At 37.6% G+C, this 20,062-nt stretch overlaps 1 protein-coding gene across 3 annotated transcripts in view; it reads right to left on the bottom strand.

Moving 5' to 3' along the window:
• The window catches only part of Efna5 (ephrin A5), a 274,844-nt gene extending 255,061 nt beyond the window's left edge, over window positions 1-19,783 (bottom strand). For 2 of the 3 annotated variants that reach the window (XM_004841760.3, XM_004841761.3), the window contains exon 1: window positions 19,604-19,783. In XM_004841760.3, coding sequence (XP_004841817.1) covers window positions 19,604-19,728 — 125 coding nt within the window. In that variant the 5' untranslated portion in view covers window positions 19,729-19,783. The remainder of the gene's footprint in view (window positions 1-19,603) is intronic. The other variant, XM_087180886.1, reaches the window with a different exon arrangement.
• Between the last annotated feature and the right edge of the window lie 279 nt (window positions 19,784-20,062).

Here is a 20,062-nt window from a genome sequence, read left to right as displayed (position 1 = left end):
AGAGGCTCCTCAGTCCCCTCAGAACCTGGGAACAGAGGTGGGCAGAGCACATACCCCAGCTCTCTGAAATATAACCTGGTGTTTGGTTTGTCTTGTTTTACACACTAAGCTTCCGCTGATGATTTTTGTGAACAACAGTGTTTTAGTTGAAAATAACTCCTTAATCCGTAAGTTGGAGAAACAATGCAGATATAATATAGCATCCTGGATTTCAACTGGAAATATTAGAATTGTGCGGAGTTTTATCATACCACCTCCTAACCACTTACAAAACATCGAATTTGAAGATCTTCATCATTTACCAGTATCCAGTTATATTTTACAAAACAATTACACTGTGACTAAAATAAACATTTTGCACATTAGTCCATCTATCATAAAGAATTATATCATGGAACAACCTTCTCTCTTGATACTGCAAATGCATCCTGTGAGTTTGTAGGCAGGACGCATATGGGGAAACTCTGGGACTTCCTTTCAATTTTGCTATGAACTAAAAACTGCCCTAAAAAAAAATGAAGTCTTAGGACCGGGGATTTAGCTCAGTGGTTCCACTGCCTGCCCTGCAAGTGCAAGATCCCTGGTACCAAATGAAAAGAAAAAAAAAAAAATGAAGTCTTAAAAATACAGAAGCACAGCCTTACACTGATACTTTATGATATGTCCAACGCACTTTTCTGGCCCTCAGATATTTTCACTAGATCTCTTTCACTCTGAATAAATTACTTTCTATGTATTTCCCCAAATCTATCTACCAGGTTACAGCCAACAGACCTTTGCTCTTGTTGCTTATCATTCCCAGAATATTCTCATATTACTTCCATCTGTACTAAAATCATATCCATTATTCAAGTCCTAGACTAAATTATTTCTCTTCCAGGAAGTACTTCCTGATACCCTTGAACAGATGTGCTTTCTCCCTGTCCATAGCATTCCATGCTCTATTGTGACATTATTTGTTCTAATACGTTAGTGAAGCAGAACAGTTTGGTGATTGCCTTGGCAATGAATGAATATTCTAATTGCCCTGGTATTTGCCTGCATGTGGTCTTTAGCACTGATATGTTCACATCAAACATCACGGAAGACTACACATTTAAAGTGATGCTCACAATACCAGTGGAAATGAAAAATCCAAATATGCTGTTGGTTTTACTATATATTTATTAAAAATCACTTTGCAGTCAAGACACATGAGAATTTCTTTTTAAGGATGTTTACTTTTCCAGTTAGTAAATGTACTGGAATGGTTTTCACTAAAACACAAGTCAGCCAGCTGTTTGTTTGGGTTCCTGAATTAAATGGTAAAAATACAGACAGCTTTTACTCACAGCGTTCCACTTCAACAAGGGAATCTGTTCCATATTTAAGTGATTGAGTTTTCTTTTTTCTTTAGAAAAAGTTTAAATCTATCATACAATAAGAACATCTCTTCAGAACTTCAGAACTCTCATTTCAGATGGCACATGGTTCTCCCTCACCCATCTGATACCCCAGGGAAGCCAAAGCACTTAGGAGACCCAAGAGAGTGTATAATCCGACATGACAGCTGAAGGAGGGAAGGCTCAAGGAAGCATCAGAACAGGTACCAGGGAGACAGAACTCTTATTCTGGATTCCAGCTTTACCCCTTATTTTCCTTTGCGCCAAAAGGCTGTATTTCCTGTGCCCTTGGGAAGACAGCATCACTGGTATGAAAGTTTCAGTCAGAGAAAGGCAGGACCCACCAGACAGGCAGCTTCATGTGTACCTTAAACTTCTCTGAAACAGACAGGACAGCCAGTGATTTTGCACTTCAGTCTCCTAAATTCTCAGTAACCCAGCATAAGCTCCTGCTGGCTTTGTAGTCAGCTTCCCTTTCCTCTGTATGGCGCATTTACGAGTTCAGCTGTGGGCCCTGTTAATTTCCTTCCACAGCCTTTCTTCTCTCCCTAACACATGCCTACCCGAGCCTGCTCTGGAGTGCTGACTCAGGAGGAACAATAGGAGGCTTTGAGCAGGGCTCAGCCCCAGACCCAGTCAATATTTACTTCAGTTTGAAGCCACTGTTTTAAAGCTCCTTCCAAGCAGAACTCAACAGTGGGGAGTCCCAAGAGGTTTCTAGATTTTATTTTAACAAGAGGGAAGAGAGGTGTAGAGATAGAGTAAATAGATTACTGTCCAAACTACTTTCTCAGAGAAAATAAGGGAGGCTGTTCAACAAAACAGGTTAGACTTTCAATACTAATTAGCAATTTATAACAAGAAAAACCAATTGTCTTCCAACACTGAAGATTGCAGTCTTAAACTCCTTATCAGCTGCAGTGCAAATCCACTTACTGTGAACCCGGTGTATGTTATGAACAGGGGGCCCTGATCCTATCAACCACCCGGAGCTTGCCAATGTTTGCCTACTCTACCCAGAATGGCACTCGAGGGCTCTGTGTGAGGTTAACCCAAGCCCCATCACTTAGCTCTAAGCCAGATTGTGCATATGATGTTGATCCAAGTATGTCCAAATGAAGTCGTAAGTACCAAACCTCATGAATTGAGAGTGTGAATTGATAAATGCTAGTAAGGGTGCCCACTGTCTTGGAAATAGACTGGGAAGGTCAATGTATGGTGCTGAAGCGAGTACCTAGGAAAATATCAAGAACATTCCCTTTCTACCAGTGAGAGTGGCTTACTATGAGACAGACATGGAAGCAGGATGAAGGGTTGATTCCAAAACTATATGAGAATCAGTGGCGTTTTCCTGTTACTTACATTATGTTTTGTTGTGATAACGTGGACATGCTCTGATTATTAAAAAATGAAATGAGGGTGCAAGGTCCCGAGTTCGATCCCCGGTACCAAAAAAAAAAAATGAAATGAGTTAATCATAAATATTTCTATCGGTCCATTTGATTTAAACATTTTTTTAAAAGTTCAATTATTATAAAACTAAACCAAAGTGACAGTTGGGAAAGCTTACTAAAATAATTAAGGCTGTATGAGACTACTAAATATTTCTATTAGATACCTAAGGAAAGAAATTCATAGCCTTCTGCTGTTACCAATTGTAAAGCTCATTGTTCCATTCAAATCAATAAATGGACTGGGGGGGGGGGCGGGGATTTAGCTCAGTGGTGCCGCTGCCTGCCTAGCAAGCGCAACATCCTGAGTTCGATCCCCGATACCAAACAAACAAACAAACACCAAATCAATAAATGGACTTTGCTATTTTTTAAGTGATAAACATACATTCCATTCACATTTTATAGTATTTCTATAAGGACAGAACCAAATAATCTAAAACATTTAATAAGAGAAATTAAAGAGGATTTGCAGTTGTACAAAATTTAAAATTCTGGTATATGACAACTTCAGTATTAAAGGGTAGTATTCTAATCTTCTGTTCTCTTCTGTACTCTAAACATGTAGAGGAAAAGTGACACAATTTAATCTTCACAAAGACACAGAGTAAATTCAACTATCCCTACCACAAAAAAGTATGAAGTAAAAGGTAGTGCAGTAGAATTGGCCTATTCTATTATGTTTGTCTACATTCATCATAGACACTAGAATATGTTCAGCTCTAATTTTACTATAGTGTTTAACATATTAATAAAAGCTAAGTCATTAAAATGCAACTCAATCCAATCATTTCAACATCCTAAGGAAATACTGGATTGCTGCACACTCAGTCGACATGCTCTCGTGCAAAGAAAATACGAAGTAAGCCTGGGTAAGATGAAGTCTCTGCCTGGTACTTTCAATTGATGTACAGGAGTATAAGGAATTCATTTTTTAATAATACAAAGTATCAGTAAGTAAGTCATCAAAATTTAAACTTCTTGACTACACTTTGCCAAAAAAGAAAACTTGGTACAGGGGAGAGCTTGTATCTATTAATCATTCATGAGACACAGGCACAAAGTAATATTAAATTACAAAGTTTTAAACTTGAAACAAACTGATAGCAAGCTCATTCCTTCGAGAAATCTTAACTTTAATTCAGCAGGACAAAAGAAACCTGCTTTTGTATAAAATGATATAAAAGCAGCAAAGATAAGCCCAGTGTCCCATTATGATAGCAATTCTAAGTATTAAAACATTGAACTTGTAAAGGAAATCTGCTATGCAGAGCTAGCAGTGCTCTTTCGAATAGTTTTGGTCTTGCTAATACCACACCTGATATTTTTATTGCTGGCCTCAGGTATCACTAAATTTCTGGGCATGACACATAAGGATCATTGATAATTTCCCTTACAAATTACTCTCTTTTTTTTAACCTAAGGGAGTTTATAGAAGTCAAACAATGTTATAAATAATTATGTAGGGCCGGGGATTTAGCTCAGTGGTTTCGCCGCCTGCTGCGCAAGCGCAAGGACCCGAGTTCGATGCCCGGCACCAAAAAAAAAAAAAAAAAAAAAAAATGTGTAAGTGTATGATTGCAATTTTAAAACAATAACAAGCACATTTGCTATGTTCCTGAATAACTGTAAACATATGAAATAAAGAGCTGGTTTGAATAACCACCAGACAATTCTACGAGAAAATTGCCCTTTGACAGTAATGTGATACTCAGGTTTCGATGCATTAAAATATGTGTTCCTTGACAGATTTTGTTTCCTTTCTCAGCTAGACATTATGATCTAGCTATTATTATCCTCCTAATATCAACATGTGCATAATTAATACGTATCAAGTTTTAAAGTCAAATATAAGAGTTCTTAAGCAGACAGGCATGGAGAGACTAAATCCTATTCCTCTGGCAGTAAGTTACATAAAAATCCTAGGATCCCAGGAATAGTCTGGCTGCCTGTAAAGAACAAGAATTGATTTGTTTCAACAAGGTCCTCATTGGAAATACAAGCATTTTTCCAAGAGGGTGTCAGTATTCATTAATTTCTCCTTTGAGATGGAGATATCTCACTGTACCTAGGAAGCTCGAAGTATAGAAAATGGTAAAGATGAGACAAATTGAGAGGGGAAAAGAGAACATTAAAGAAAGAAAAAGAAAAAGAAACCTAACCAGTTTTACAAAGGAGATCCAAAACTCACTTCTGGGAAAAGGTCTAGCAGTCTTGTCCCCTAAAGTATCACTCCTCACATGTTGTTATTATTGTAAAAATAAAAACTGAAATGTGAATTTCTTTAAAAGACAATCCAGTGTAAATGCTTAAATCTTGTCTTTCAGAGAGAACATATACTACAAAATAATACAACTTGTCTTTTAAAAAGTCAGTGTTTCCGTGACGCTTTGAAAATAAGTTTTTATCTCTAAGAACTTGCATTTATGCAACTTACAAGAATATACTGAATTATAAAATGAGATCCACCTGCATGAAGTCTTTTCCCTCCTCAACTTGTTCTTTTTCCCAGCCTTACTGAGGTATGATTAACTCTATTCTTTTTATATGTTTTATAGCAGTTTTAAAGTCCTTTGTTTAAATTTTCATGAGACATTATTTTTATTATTCCCATTTGTTTATTAGAATGGAGGAATTGAGGCTCAGATTCACCACTATACATGGTATACTTATTCAACTCAAGCTGAAATGTAAATGTATTAAAATATAACCCAAAAATATTTGATAGACAATTGACGAATCTAATCAGATATACTTTTAATATCTCATTCTGAGTCCTTGCACATTCAACACTCAAAAAACATTTGAAACATTATTCTCAACATTTGCCCTTCAAAAAACTCTCCAAACAGAAAATGTACATGGATTTAATGTCTTTTGTGTGGTCAAAATGACCTGTATATGTACAAATATCAGTGTACCTAAAAATTGAGTTATAACCTATTAATCTGATAATAAATCACTGTTAATAACCTGATCTAATTTTTAAAACACTTAAAATACTTATTTTCCTTTTTTAAAAAAAAATGGAAGGGCAAGACACTAATTAGAACTTTTGAATACCTTCTACTCTAAACATGCCAATGACTATAAATCTTTGGTATATCAACTATAATTTGAACAAAGCCATTCCTGAGGGATATGCAAATGACTTCATGATAATCAATAAAGATATCCTATACCTAAATTTAACAGTCTTCTAAATACATAGCATATTACTTCTCTATTAAGAGCTACATAAATTCACCCATAGTCATAGAAGATTCTTTTTTATTTTTATTTTTTTGGTACCGGGGATCAAACTCAGGTCCTTGCACTTGCGCAGCAGGCAGCAAAACCACTGAGCTAAATCCCCGGCCCCAGAAGATTCTTGAATTTCTCGATCTATAAGAATCATAAAACTAGAAAGCCTAAGAAGGTATCTGTTCAAGTTACTGTCCAAAAACATTTATTTCTACCATGATGAGCATAAATATAAACCCCACAAACAAAAATCGTCTTGACCTACTATTCTTAATAACATTCATTGCTCTTACATAATACTACATAATATTTCAATTAAATTCATTATATCACGAATTTAACAAGGAAAATATTTGCTTTTTTATAATTAACTATGAAAATTATTAACAAACACTGTTATATAAGGATATTTAAATTTCTTCCTCTTTTTGTTTTCATAATAATACAACTGATTTATAGTGGAAACAGTTTCATTTTTCTTTTTAAAATTGTTCCAGAGTGAAACACTGTCTACTTATTGATGCTTATCAAGACTTTAAAGTTCACTTAGACTACATACTCTTAAGTGAAATCAATAGGACACACATGTGCAAATACCGAATAGTTTCTCTGGTGTGAGAAAGTGAAAGTGTAAATAAAAATTAAAATGAGTTGATAATTTGAAATAGGAAGAAAAGGTCCAAAGGGGTAGGGCAAGTGGGAGGGGAGGGGGCAAGGAAAGAAGGGAAAGGAAAAATTATGAGAAAAGAAAACAATGGAAACAAAGTCTTTGTAAATAGGGAAGGGTGGAGGGGGTGAAGGGCGCACAGGTAATGGGGAAAAAATAAGAACCAAGATACATCATGTACAGGTACAAGCACCCAATGATAAATGTAAACGTGTTATATACCTAGGTATTATATATCTATTTATGTACCAATAAAAGAATTTAAGCAAAAAAAAAAAAGTTCACTTAGATTAGTAATATTCTATTCATATGCATGGAACGAAGGAGAGCAAAAACAACCAAACAAACAAACAAAACCAGGCAAAGTAATCTGACTTCAGCTAGTTTCCTTCCTTCTTTGTTAATAAAATCATCACATATTTGAACTGTAAAAGAAAATTATATATATGCTGTGGGGAAAAGAAGTAGAAGCATACATGCAGACTCTTTAGGAACAAAGACTGCTGAGTAGAATCACAGAATGTTAAAGCAGGAAAGCATTTTTTCTGCATGTCTTTTACAACTCCATTGGAAGTACAGGATCCTGCAAACCACCCACGAGAAACCTAGCCAGTGGAAGCAGAAAAACTGTTAAGCCATCTTCTTTGCTGAATGCAAAATAAACATTTTGGGTTCATTTAACCATATGGATTTAAACTGGAAAGTGTTAAAAATCTGTTTCTGAGGTGTAATTCTGGCACTGGCATACAAAATACATCTGGGGAGGGTTGCACATAAATTCATGACAGAATTGTCTACAATTTTTACATCAGGACAATATTTTCACTCCAGTAGAATTTGTCTAGAGAGCAAGAATTACAACAAAATTCCTGGCCTTTACCTTTACTAGTGGTGTACTTATAATGAAGCCAAAACCTCAATGTAAAAATCTATTTTACTAGATTTGTCTGAGATTTGGAAGATAGTGGTTAGAAATGAAGACTACTAGGCTTTAAGCTTTTTAATTTACAAGTAACTTTCACTCATGTAAATACTGAGCCATTTTAGAAACTATAGAACTATATAGAAAATTCAGGGCCAATACCAGGAAGAGTCCTTGATGAGAAGCCAGAAGCAATCTCTTTCCCCACCAAATTTTATCTAGAACATTGCCGTCCATACTGTGATTCATAGTCCACAGGCTCAATATCACCAGGGATCAGGTCCATACCCCAGATCTACTGAATTAACATCTACATTTCAACAACATCCCAGAAGGTCTGGGCCCACCTCTGGGGAAAGGAACAATGATCTATAAATCACTAAATAAATGCTTTCTGATAGCAGGGATGTGGTTTATGCTGTTTACTGCAGTATTCCCAGCACAAAGAACAATACCTGAAGAATACCACAGTGGAGTCCTGGTAAATATGTGGTGAATAAATTGATGTGTAAAGATTTCTTACAGGACTTTCTACTTCATACTGTGATTACATCTATAAAATTCTTCTATCTGCATAAAACTTAAATTCCTTACAGGCACAGATGTTATCTCATTCATCTCTGAAATCTGTATGGTTCCCAATGTTTTCCACATAATTCCACTCAATGAATATTTTATCAGTTATAACTTTTAGGCTTTCAGCATATAAATATAAAAGCACTAATAGATATTAGCTATAATACTAGTTTAATGTGAAAACTTTGGATAAGTTCATATCAACATATATTTCCTAAATTCACCCATGTGGCTTTGGTTTTAGACATATTAAAGAAAATTAAGCCAACCAATGAAAATAGTAATTGTAAAATATTATATAGGGCCAGGTCCTGATTCTACATGAAACTGAAGAAGTGGAATGGTGTGAATGATTGAAATTCAAAATTGATTCTAAACCCCATGCTATTCAATAGCTTCAATGTCTTTTCTTAACAAATCATACACCAAAGCTGCAATAAGTTTGAGAAATATCATCTTGTTAGTTTTCATATTTCTCTACCAGATCCATCTACCAGAGTCAGTGAAATGACTAAAATCATCAAAAAAGAAAACAGTGATAGAGAACTCTACATTATAAAAAGAATGACTCATTTTCAAATAATCAGATGTTCAACAAAAAAATCAAGAGCTAAGAAATAACAATTTTCAAAACAAGTTATAAATAATCAGAAAATTAATATCACTGGTAAATCAATAACAAGACCACCTCAAAATAATATTCAAAGTGAGACTCATAAATATGACTTGTTCTCAAAGACTATATTATAAACAAAAGATACTAAAGTAGGGAATTCTCCCCCCAGCAAAGAACTGCTTTTTTAAAAAAATTATTATTTTTTTGTTTTCAGAAAACCCAGAGCTTAAAGTTTAAACCAACAGTATGTCTGACCCAATGTGTACATATTCATATGGAACATCCCATACATAGTCACATACGCGTGCACACACACATATACACACACACCGTCATGTTGTTGTCTCCCAAGAGTATAGTTGGCAATGGGACAGCAGAGTGTGTAATTAGTTTTCATTGTTCCCCTGACAGCTATAGTTCCATACAAGACCTTTTTTTCTTTTTATGTTGTAAATGCTACGGAAAAAATACACTAATAACAGGCATTTAATTATGAGTCCAGCAGCCATAGAGAGAACAGTGGCAGAGAAGATTAGAATCTCTGTCCCTCTTCCCACCCTCTCTCATTCATATATATATACTCATATATATATTCATATATATATGGGAGGAAAGTTTTGTACTTCTATTATAATAATCTTCAAAATATTTATGACAGGCAAACAATAGAAAAAAAATTGATTTTTGAATTTCCCCCAAGTTCCTGTTGACGGTAAAGTCAATGCTTCAATACAATGCTTCAATACAATGCTTCAGCAATACTAAATCCAAAACCCTGTCTGCAGTTAAATATTAATAAAAATAAAGGCATTGCTTATTAATAAAGAAAATACTCTTTAAGCAGCATTCTATTTTCACTCTCTGTGAAGAATACAGAGATTCAGTTTTTGGATTTGAGCCTTGCTTTTCACAGACCTCAGACAAATTAGCACTGTACCATCAAATATCTGGGTGCTGTATTTCCTGAGGCCTAAAAAAAAATTAGCGCTGGTAATATCAAATGTCTGGGTGCTACATTTCCTGAGGCCTGCTTTAATTTGTTTTATACAGTATTTAAAACAAAGCATCCCCAAGTTGCTGCCATGGCGGACATAAGATCTGTCACTGAGGCCTTTCTCGCCTGATTAATTAGTAATTGGGAGACACATTTTGGCAGCTTTCATTTCCCTATTATTTTCTCTAGTTTGACACAAAACCCTGTCAGAAGCACCACTATTTGAACTGTACCCCTCTTAGTGCTGGGTCACTAAATTTTAATAAATGAAGCCCCTGCCAGAAAACTACAGAAATAGGAATAAAAGTTTATTGAAGCAGTAACAGTAAACAAATACATGAAGAAAGCACTGAATGCCACAGTATCTAAAACATTAATGGTCTGTCTGAACCCAGGGGTTACTGGCAAGATTGCAGAGCAGAGACTAAAAGAAAAGGCCTTCAAAAAAAACCTATGCTTTCATCTATCTTTTAAAAAAAGTATTAGCTAAATAAAGCAAGCAAATACTTTGCTGCAGCAGAACCATACGTCTGAGTTTCCCTTAGCCTTCATTATTCTATTATTCCAACCCACTGAATAAAATTATTGGGAGGCAAGATTTATCGTGACTACACAGATCGAGAACTCATCCAGAAGTCACTAAAGCTCTGTCTGAGCCAAAGAAACATTTTTCATAAAAGCTAAGGTGAGGAACTTAAAATTGAAGTTAGAAAAACTGAGACTTTGAGGAACTGCAAATAGCCTCAAAATCAGTTTCGGGATCTCCATCTCAAAGTGTCAGTCACTTCAAAAAAGTATCCTGCTACGATGGTGGCTCGGGACACTTGTGTGCCGGGGCAGTGGCCGTGCTGTGCGAGTCAGAGGTCACCGCTTCCACATTCCGACATCTGTCTGTATTTTCTTGCCCTGAAACAATAGAAGGGGACCGAGGCTCATTTGCCCTCACTTTGTTTAACCTAATTGTTAAACACAAAGATAATTTCCCCCTATTTAGGGTTATTTTACCTTTTCTTCCCATTTTCATTTGTCTCCATTAAGTACTGTTAGGAAAAAAACTTAACTAGCAGGTTAACTCTTTTATACATTATTAGTGCAGTTAATGCAACAAAACTGTACATTCCCCTGACATCTATGAGACACCAAGAATCATATCCTCCACCATCAAAATCTAGATAGCAATGTGCACCAGAAGTTTTCAAAGCCATAACTTGATTTTATTCAAAACACAACACTACATTTTTAATACAAAAATGCTTTCACCGTATGTATTTTCATAGTGGCAAGAGGTAACGGTTAATTACAGCTTTTCCATATACAAATATGTCATTAATAAATTTCAAAATGGAAACTCTGACAGCTTGGAAACAGTATAAGAAAACAAAAGTATTTGTTAGTTTAGAACTAAAAGGTCACTTTGAACACTCAATTATTTTAGTCTTTTCCACCAGCCACTCAAAGAAAAATGGATGATGGATATCAGAAGAAAGTTTTTCAGTGTAAAAACCTATCAGCTCCTACCTGGACTTTAACTATAAGATATGTGTATTTGTTCTTAAAATGTTTTTTATTTTTATCACCTTAACACTACTTCTACGACTACCCAAAACTCTACTTCTAATGAACTGAATGTGACATATACTGTATTCATCAGTGCCCAGTTTAAATTAGACTGAGTCAGGTGACTTTTGCAATTAATCTTAAGGAAGCTCCACTTCTACTGCAAAACATGGGGCTAATGTTCCCAGATATTATCAAACAGATGCAGTAACAAGAAATGTAGTAAACATTTTTGGTAAAGTTTACTAGAACACATGTCCTTTTCAATGTATCCAGACATACAAAACATGGTGGAAAATATAGCAGACTCAGCTGACATAGTATCATAATTTTTAATAACAAATATAAATTTACTTCTAAAATATTTTTCTATAAGAACCTACAAGAAAGGTTTGTTGATGAGAAAGTAAGAGGCTATATTTCAGGAATTAAAAGGCTCTGACTTCATATGTTTCTTAAAATAGCACAAATGTTTTATCTTGGAAGGTACCTACATTTTCATCACTACTTCTTACTGGATTCTCGGTACTGCTAAGTAATTTGGGAGAAAAAAAACCTACAACAACAGCAGCAAAATCTACTTAATAAGTCAGAAAAAGAAAACTAGGGGAGGAGGGGACAGTAGGGACTATTAGTACATTACTTTAAAGTTAACGATGAATTAGAAGCTTTAAGGAAAAATACATATGGAAACATGGTACAGCCCGACCTTCCACAATAAAATATCATATGCCTGAGTTTTAATATATTATCACTATTTAAAACATCCATTTTTGTCAACTAAAATACAAGAAGATAGCAGTTTAGTGACTTTGCAAGTAAGACAGAGATATAAATGTAGAGACCTGCCAAAATGATTATAAAGTGGTTTAGTCCTTTTCTATCATCCATATTCATTTCCGGACCATTTTCACGAAAGAAATAAAATTGGTGTTAAAACAAGATGGCTGCTTCTAGAATGGAAAAAAGAAACACATTGATTTAACTGAAAGCCAAAATCCTAGCTTTTCTAAGTAAGGATATGTGAATTTACTCATATATTTTACAATTCCCATGTTTTCCTGTACTTCTACATAGAAACCCATGGATCATACTGTGCAGTTCTTTAAAATCATTAAAAACAAAGCAAATTTTTAAAAGGTCTAATCTTTGCTTGTTATTAATATGATAATCCAATACATATGGGTAAATTCTCACTTTTACTTCATATCAAACTCATGATCATCAAGTCATGAAAATCAGGTCATTTGATAAAAAACAACACTAATAATAATTCATATATCTTTTAAGAATCCAATCATAAAAACATCCAGTAATATGAGAATCAATTAACTATATCTGACTTTATATATCATTTCTAAAGTAAAAAACCATACGAAATGAACTGTGAGACAAGCTCTCCTTGAATTGCACTTCGCTGACCTGCCCTGAAGCAAATGGCAGATTAATTCTATGACCTACACATAAAAATTAAAAACATTTTCCTCCATTTTGAAATAACTTCTAGATAGATTTTTAAAAAATCATTCAGACCTATTTTTATTCCTCACTTGAGTGGAAAATAAAACCTGACAGTAACATTTTCTTCAACCTGTCAACTGTCAATTGTATGAAAGATGTTTCTAAAGATGACAAAGGTTTATTTTTCCGTATTGAAAATGATAGAATTCTACCTGAATGAGAGCAGAACTAACCATCACTATGGTGCACCACTGCCTCTCAGCAACTAGTGAACTCAAGTCAGAGTTTTCAATATTTTTAATGTTTTTATTGAAATACAGGGCTCTCTGTTTGAAAACTACATTCAGAAATCTCAAAATCAAGAGTTTGTAGGGCCAGGGATTTAGCTCAGTGGTTCCACCACCTGCCTCGTAAGCACAAGGTCCCGAGTTCGATCCCCGGTACCAAAAAACAAAACAAACAAACAAAAGAAAAATCAAGAGTTTGCTTCCACACAAAAGATCTCAGCAGTATTATAACCATCCACTGGGATTAAAATTAAGAGGAAAGACTATTAAGAATACTACCATGTAAGAAACTTTTATTTACTAAAAATTATACATAATCGTACAGAGAATTTGCATCCTTACTTTTTAATTTTTAACTAAGTGGGTCAGTGTCATTGTGCTGCCTTGCTTGTGAATGACTAAATCTCGAAACCATAAATGCAGACAAATTTAAGAGCAAACAGATCTAGTACAGTATTGAGTAATATCCTACTCAGAAACGCTGGAAGTTCACATTAATCACAAGAAACTTTTCTACAAAACAGCTCAAGACATAGGTTGAAAAGCAGACTAACATATAAATCTACTAATATAAGTCAGACCCTTAAGAGAGACAGTAGTTTATTGATATTTGGCTAAAACCACCATCATAAGACAGGTTATTGAATATTACTATCTCATATTCCTCTTTGAGATTTTTCTACCAAAATAGGAAGGTATCACCTATTACAAATGACCAAAGGACAATTTTTTTCTTGGTGCAGAAAACTGATTTGAAGGAGTTGTCCTGGGCAAAAGGTAAGGGCCACCTTCCTCCAACAGAGACATTCTAGTGAGCCTGCTATTCTAACAGTCTGTATACCACTTTTGAAAAGAAATCAATAATATGGAATCAGTCAACATAGAGTGATTCATTACTTAAAACAAGATATCATAGAATTTTACAACCTTATGGGCTGGGGATTTAGCTCAGTGGTTCCGCTGCCTGCACCACAAGTACAAGGACCAGAGTTCAATCCCTGGTACCAAAAAAAAAAGAACTTACGCATGGAGGTCCCTCAAAACATTACGTAAAGAAGACAGTGAGTGGACTCTTTTGAAAAATTATTAATGATTTACATTGCAAAAAAAACCCCAAAGTAATAGACCAAATGCTACTACATATGTAAAACTATGTTTTAATATATTCTGTTTTGTTCATTTTATATTTTAATGTTTTTTCTTTCTGTTTCAAAGGTAAATTCTTTTGGTATCTTCATCTCTCAAGCTAGCAAAGGCCAAGACTCTTAAAGTACTAATTGTATTCATTCATTTTCTTGGCCCAGCATGAAGCTGGTAGCTTGCTTGGCTCATAGCAACAGGGGAGAAAAGGAGGTGCCCATCTTTATCTGTCCCTATCCAACAGGAAATCAGGCCAGTGGACAGAATGTAATGAGCTACCTGCTCAAAAAACATTTTGCAAGATTAAATGACAGAAAACTCACAAGGTTAATTTGTCCCCAGATAACTAAGTGCTTCCTTCAACCCTGATCCTCAGTTGTTTTCAAAGATGGAAGTCTCTAAAGCTATTGTTTATCAGCCTCAACACACATGACAATAAGATATTAGTTCTGTGAACCACTGGACTAGTTAATACAACTAAAGTCACGCAGGCAGTAATGAACTACCACAGACTCTGTCTGATACTTTAAATCACAAGTGGTTTGTTAACATCGGAAAGGCCAAATGAGCCTGTACAACCAAGTGTGCCTGAAACAGCACTGAGGTTCTAGTCACCCAAAAGGCAGATAGCTTCATTTGATAGTTTGTTTTAATTATGTAAAACAATGCATACAGTGGCTGGAACATAACATCGCAGTAGCAAACTTTGCTTTTCAAAATTCTTTGGAAAGGTAGCCAAAAAACAAGGAGTATACTTCTCTTTTACAAATGTCAAGATTTAAACAAGGGAAAGAATTAATTTCAGGTCCCGATAAATAGGTAAGCAACTGTACTGCCTTATTCTTCTCCTGGTGCTTATATAAATTCAGTTATAAGTATCAAAATGACAAGAATATCCTAATATATCTAATAAAATCATAGTGACATTGAGGCTCAGAATTAATAAAAGTTAAGATGCTAAGTAATGTTTTTACTTGAAAAAAATTTATGTTTCTAACATAAAAAAGACATTAAACATTTAAAATTTTAAAAACAAGGGAAATTCCTTACAAGTTTACTAACAAAATTTATTCAAAACCGAGGTAAACCTTTCCTCTTTTCTCATAACAAATTCATAGGTCTAAACCATGATGATTTCATTTATTTTGTCAGTGAAAAAAAACACAATGCCAGCATTCTGTTGTTCATACATCAAAATATTTTAAAATGAGGCAAGTGAATTTTGAAAGAAGAAAAACACCCAAGGGAGTATGATTGGGGGGAAATGTTACTACTTCTCTTACTTAGCCACATACATGACCTGCACTGTCAGAGGACTTGGGAGTGTTGACCTAGAAATCAATCGTGTTACTTCTACAACTCCAAGATTATATGTCAGCAAAACTAAATGGTGTCAATTACCTACTACTCTAATATGAAATGTTTAATTTACAAGTTCCTAAAGAATTGAAAAAAATCCAAAGAAAACATGTGATTAGGTTCAAGTGTACAAAGTCCTTGATGAGTTACCAGAGATATTTTTCATGTAAAGAGAATAACATTTTAAATTGAGTATACTCCAAGCACCAAGGGAGGAAAATTAGTACTACCCAAAGTGTGTTCATCATATTTGTTAGTGTATTATTTTATTTATTGCATCTAAAATGCCAACTTGGAGAAATGTTTGCTTATCGTAGCACCATTTTGGAGTCAGAAGAATCCAAGAATTTTCCAATCTATACACACTATTCAAAAGAATATTCTTATTGTAGGCACCAAACAATACTATGCTTCAGCTTAAAAGTTATATTCTTTATATTAAGTAATGTTTATCTTTGTAAGTATAGGTACTAAGGGAGAATATAAATAGTTAGATTACCAAAAGTCTTCTTTTAAAGTTACTAAAAAGCTTTCTACAACCTTAAAAAAATTAAAGAAAATAAATTATACCCTCTTTGATTTGGACTTTGATTATTCAAAGGTACTTAGTAACATTCCAATTTAGAATACAAAGTACATTCAAAGGACCATTCAGCATTCACGCTTTTAGGTGAAACTCACGCAAGTTTTCAAATTTTAGATGTGGAAGATGCATGGAGGCAAATATTATCATATTTCTATTCAGTATTTCTATTCAGTCTGATAGATCTCAGTTGTTATTTCACAGAGTGATGCCAATTCAACACATAAAATCAGTTTGGTCCACCGCCCAATAAAAACTGGCAACTAAAATGTTAGCAAGATGTGAAAACTGAGTATCTACTTTCCAGAAGTGACTACCAAGAACATATATTCTAACAGTAAAACTATTCTGACAGCAAATAAGTTTAGTATTTTTCCTGTGAGCCCAGATTTATGGACGTTTATGGTGTCAAGGAGAGTAGCAGATAAATTTCCATTGGCTGCCCAAGTTATTTGTAACACAGGTTACACAATAATATACTTAATCCCTGTGGTCAGGACATATTTAATTTCTAATTTTACCTAACTAAATATACTTTAACATCACATCTTTCATAAAGCTAAAATGTGTTTACTTCATTTAGATATAGTACCCATTCTTATTAGCTTAATGTATCCACTGAACTTTCTTTTAAAAGAGAAATCTAAAAATGTATCTAAGTTGCAATTAACATTGTCTAATTTTTCTTAAAAGACTGGAGTCTTTTGATCATATTACTAGTTTAGTAAACTCTTGATACTTTCTATATAAAACCAAAAGTTAAGGCTAACTTATTTTGCAAAATTATAAGGAAATGCAACACTGAATTTATAGAATTTAATAAATCTATACACAAATGAAACATTTTCTATCTTCTGTGATACACTTAGTTTTTATTTTTGAATTACTTTTTTATTTGGACTTTAAAAAATTACATCCAAGTTGACTTTTCAAAAAGTACCTTCTTATTCAACATTTCTGAGTTAAAACTGGCTACCGCTGTCTACTTTTTAAATATTATTTTTAAGAGTAAGTTTTACTGTAGTAACATAGATAAATAAAAGATAAATGCCTCCAGAAACTTCTAAGAATGTTAAATGTTAGAGCTAAATTTCTTGAGTATGATGGGGGTACCTCAGTCCCTCTTTTGAACATTATCAAACTGATAATGATCAAATAGAAAGGTATTTCCACAACCATTAAACTAGCACACTGACTTAAGAATACTCCTAGTACTTTTAAATTCTGCAGATTAACTTTAGGCAGGTTCAAAGCCACCATGGCGTCTGAGCAGAAGAGCTTTCTCCAGGCAGGGCAGATCTATTAAAAAACATGACCTGTGACAGAAATCAATGTGCTAATCTCAAACCAAACAACAGTACCAAAAGCATAAAACAGAGATAACCTGAGACAAAACATCCCCAAGCTAACTCAGACTAGCTTGACAGGTTAAGAAGAGGGGTTAGAATCAGGATGTTGCTGGTTCTTTCTGTGTTAACCCAGCGGAGACTGGAACCCCCACCTATCCAAAATAAATGAGTACCACTAGGAAAAGCTCACACTGAAGTTTGGAGGGACAATCAAGAACAAAAGGTCCTAAATTCAACTAACTCACTGTTCCTTTATTTAATAAAGTGCTAAAGTTTAGAACTATAAATTCCTGTTTCATACATGCTGTCTAATAAAGCCCCAAAGGGAATAAAACCAACCACCATAATGAGACTTGCTTTTAACACCAGCACAACTGGAAAGCTTGCTCTATTTGTCTTGTCCGCTTTAATAAAAGACACCTCCTCTGGCAGGATGGCTTCTCTTTCTCTTTTCCTAGTAGTGGTAAGTGGCATGTCAAAGAAGAAATAGCATCCCATCCCACCATCCACCTCCCCGAGACTTAACAAACTTTCAGGGTGTCTCCACTTCTACTAGGTGAGGATGCCTTTGGGCTTTGGGCTACCTGGGCATGACCGAGTAGCTTGGATTAGCGGGGCAGGGGATTCCCTCTCAGCTCCGAAACCCGTGGACGGCTCGCGGGGAAATCCGTCCATCTTCATCTGAGCTGACACTACTCAAACTGGGAATTCTCCTCAGGCTCGCACAGCGAAGGAAGCCTGGAGGGCGATGGAGAGGGCCGGCGATGGGCGAACGGGAGGCGCCCGGCAGGCCCCTCTCCCCAGGCTCGCTGGGCTCAGCAACCGCAAGCTCATCCCTTGGCCTCCTGCTTCTTTGCCCCCAAAGTCCACGCCAGCCCGGGGAAGAACCCGTGCTTTCAGGTACAATCGATACGACTTCGCTTCTAGGCGGGCACCAAGACCAGCCCGCGGTTGGAAGCCGGCCTGTGTCCCGGAGAAGCAGCGATGTGGGCCCAGCGGGGCCGGCTGCTGCCCACACACAGGCTGGGGAGAAAGTAGGGCTGAGGGCTGCCGCGCCCGGGAGGCTCTGCCGGCCTTGGGGTACCCCCTCCCCGCCCGCTCGCGCAGGGTCGGACAGCCCCAGGCGTCTCGGGGACTGGGGTCCGCACGTGCGCTAGGGCAGCCCGGCGCCCACCCCTGCCTCCCGCGGGCTTCGGGGACGCCCGCAAAACCGTTCCAGGTAACCGCGCGCGTCCCTCCGGCTGCGCAGCGCCAGGCCGCGGGCGACGGGCTCCCACCTCCCGGCTCGGCCAACTCCGGCGCCCTCTCCGCACACATGACGTAGCCGGTATTGGCTCAAACTTTCTAGTACCCGGAACCCACTGCGGGAGTAGGCTCGGGCGGTGGGAGAATCCTCTCCACCGCCCAGCGCGCCAGGCCCAGGCCGACTCCCGGGCCGAGAGGTCTTCTGGCAATTAAAGAGAAAAATAAAACCCTAAAGCTTCCGTCTCCCAGCCCCCTTCACTTCCCCTAGCCAGTGCGCTCTCTGTGCGCGCTGGGTAAAGAGAAGGAACATTTTTAAAAAGAAAAGAAAAAAAAAAACTTTAGGGCTGTTTGGCGGGTTCCCTCCGCAGTCCCTGCGCACTCAGGCTCCAGTCAGAACCGCCGGCGGCGCAAAGCGGGCTCCCGCGCCCGAGCCCGGCGCCGGGATGGAGTTGTCGGTCAGCGCGCCTGGCTGGAAGCAGAGATGTCCCAACTCCCAGGCTCCCGCCCTTTTCCGCGTCTCCCCGCACCCCGCAGAGGCGGCGGGTCTGGGGAGCCCGGGGGACTCCAGGAGCGCCCGGCCTTTCGGTGCAGCTTAACAAAGAGGGCGCGAGGAGAGCGCTTCCCCGGTCTCCGAGCCGGCAGTGTCCGGGAGAGCGGGCTCGGAGGTGCGCGCTCCCGCCGGCTGGTGCGCACCCGTCCCCGCCGCCGCCGCTCCTGCCTCAGGGCCCGGAGGCCCGCCGAGCCCCAGCTCTCCGCCCCTCGCCGCCTTACCTGGGGTTGCTGCTGTTCCAGTAGACAGCGTAGCGGTCGGCCACGGCCTTGGAGCCCGGATCCTGGCTGAGCACACACATCCAGAGCACCAGGAACACCAGCGTCAACATCTCCACGTGCAACATCACGCCTGGCCAGCGGCGGAGCCTCCGACGCGCCACTCCGGGGAGAGAGCGGGGATCCAGGAGGAGGGAGGGAAGGGAACAGAGAGAGAGAGAGAGCGGGCGCCAAATAAATATGAATAAATAAAACGCAGGGGTGAGAACGCAAAGAGGCGCACGCCGAGCCCGGAAGGGGTAGGAGAACGAGAAGAAAAGGCGGTGGAATGGGAGGGGGGGCCAAAGACAACTCGTGCCCCCTCTGGAAGGCTCCGGAGGAGAAAGGAATCACAAGATGGAGAGGAGCGTGCGTGTATGGTGGCAGCGGCGAGGGCGGGGGAAGGGGTGCCGAGCTGGGTCT

This window comes from Heterocephalus glaber, unplaced genomic scaffold (genome assembly GCF_053883595.1).
Source record: "Heterocephalus glaber isolate CG9 unplaced genomic scaffold, H.glaber_assembly_v1.0 deba00001465, whole genome shotgun sequence".
In the NCBI taxonomy this organism is placed as follows: domain Eukaryota; kingdom Metazoa; phylum Chordata; class Mammalia; order Rodentia; family Bathyergidae; genus Heterocephalus; species Heterocephalus glaber.
The sequence above is the reverse complement of the archived record's forward strand: the minus strand, read 5'-3'. Positions and strand labels throughout refer to the sequence as shown.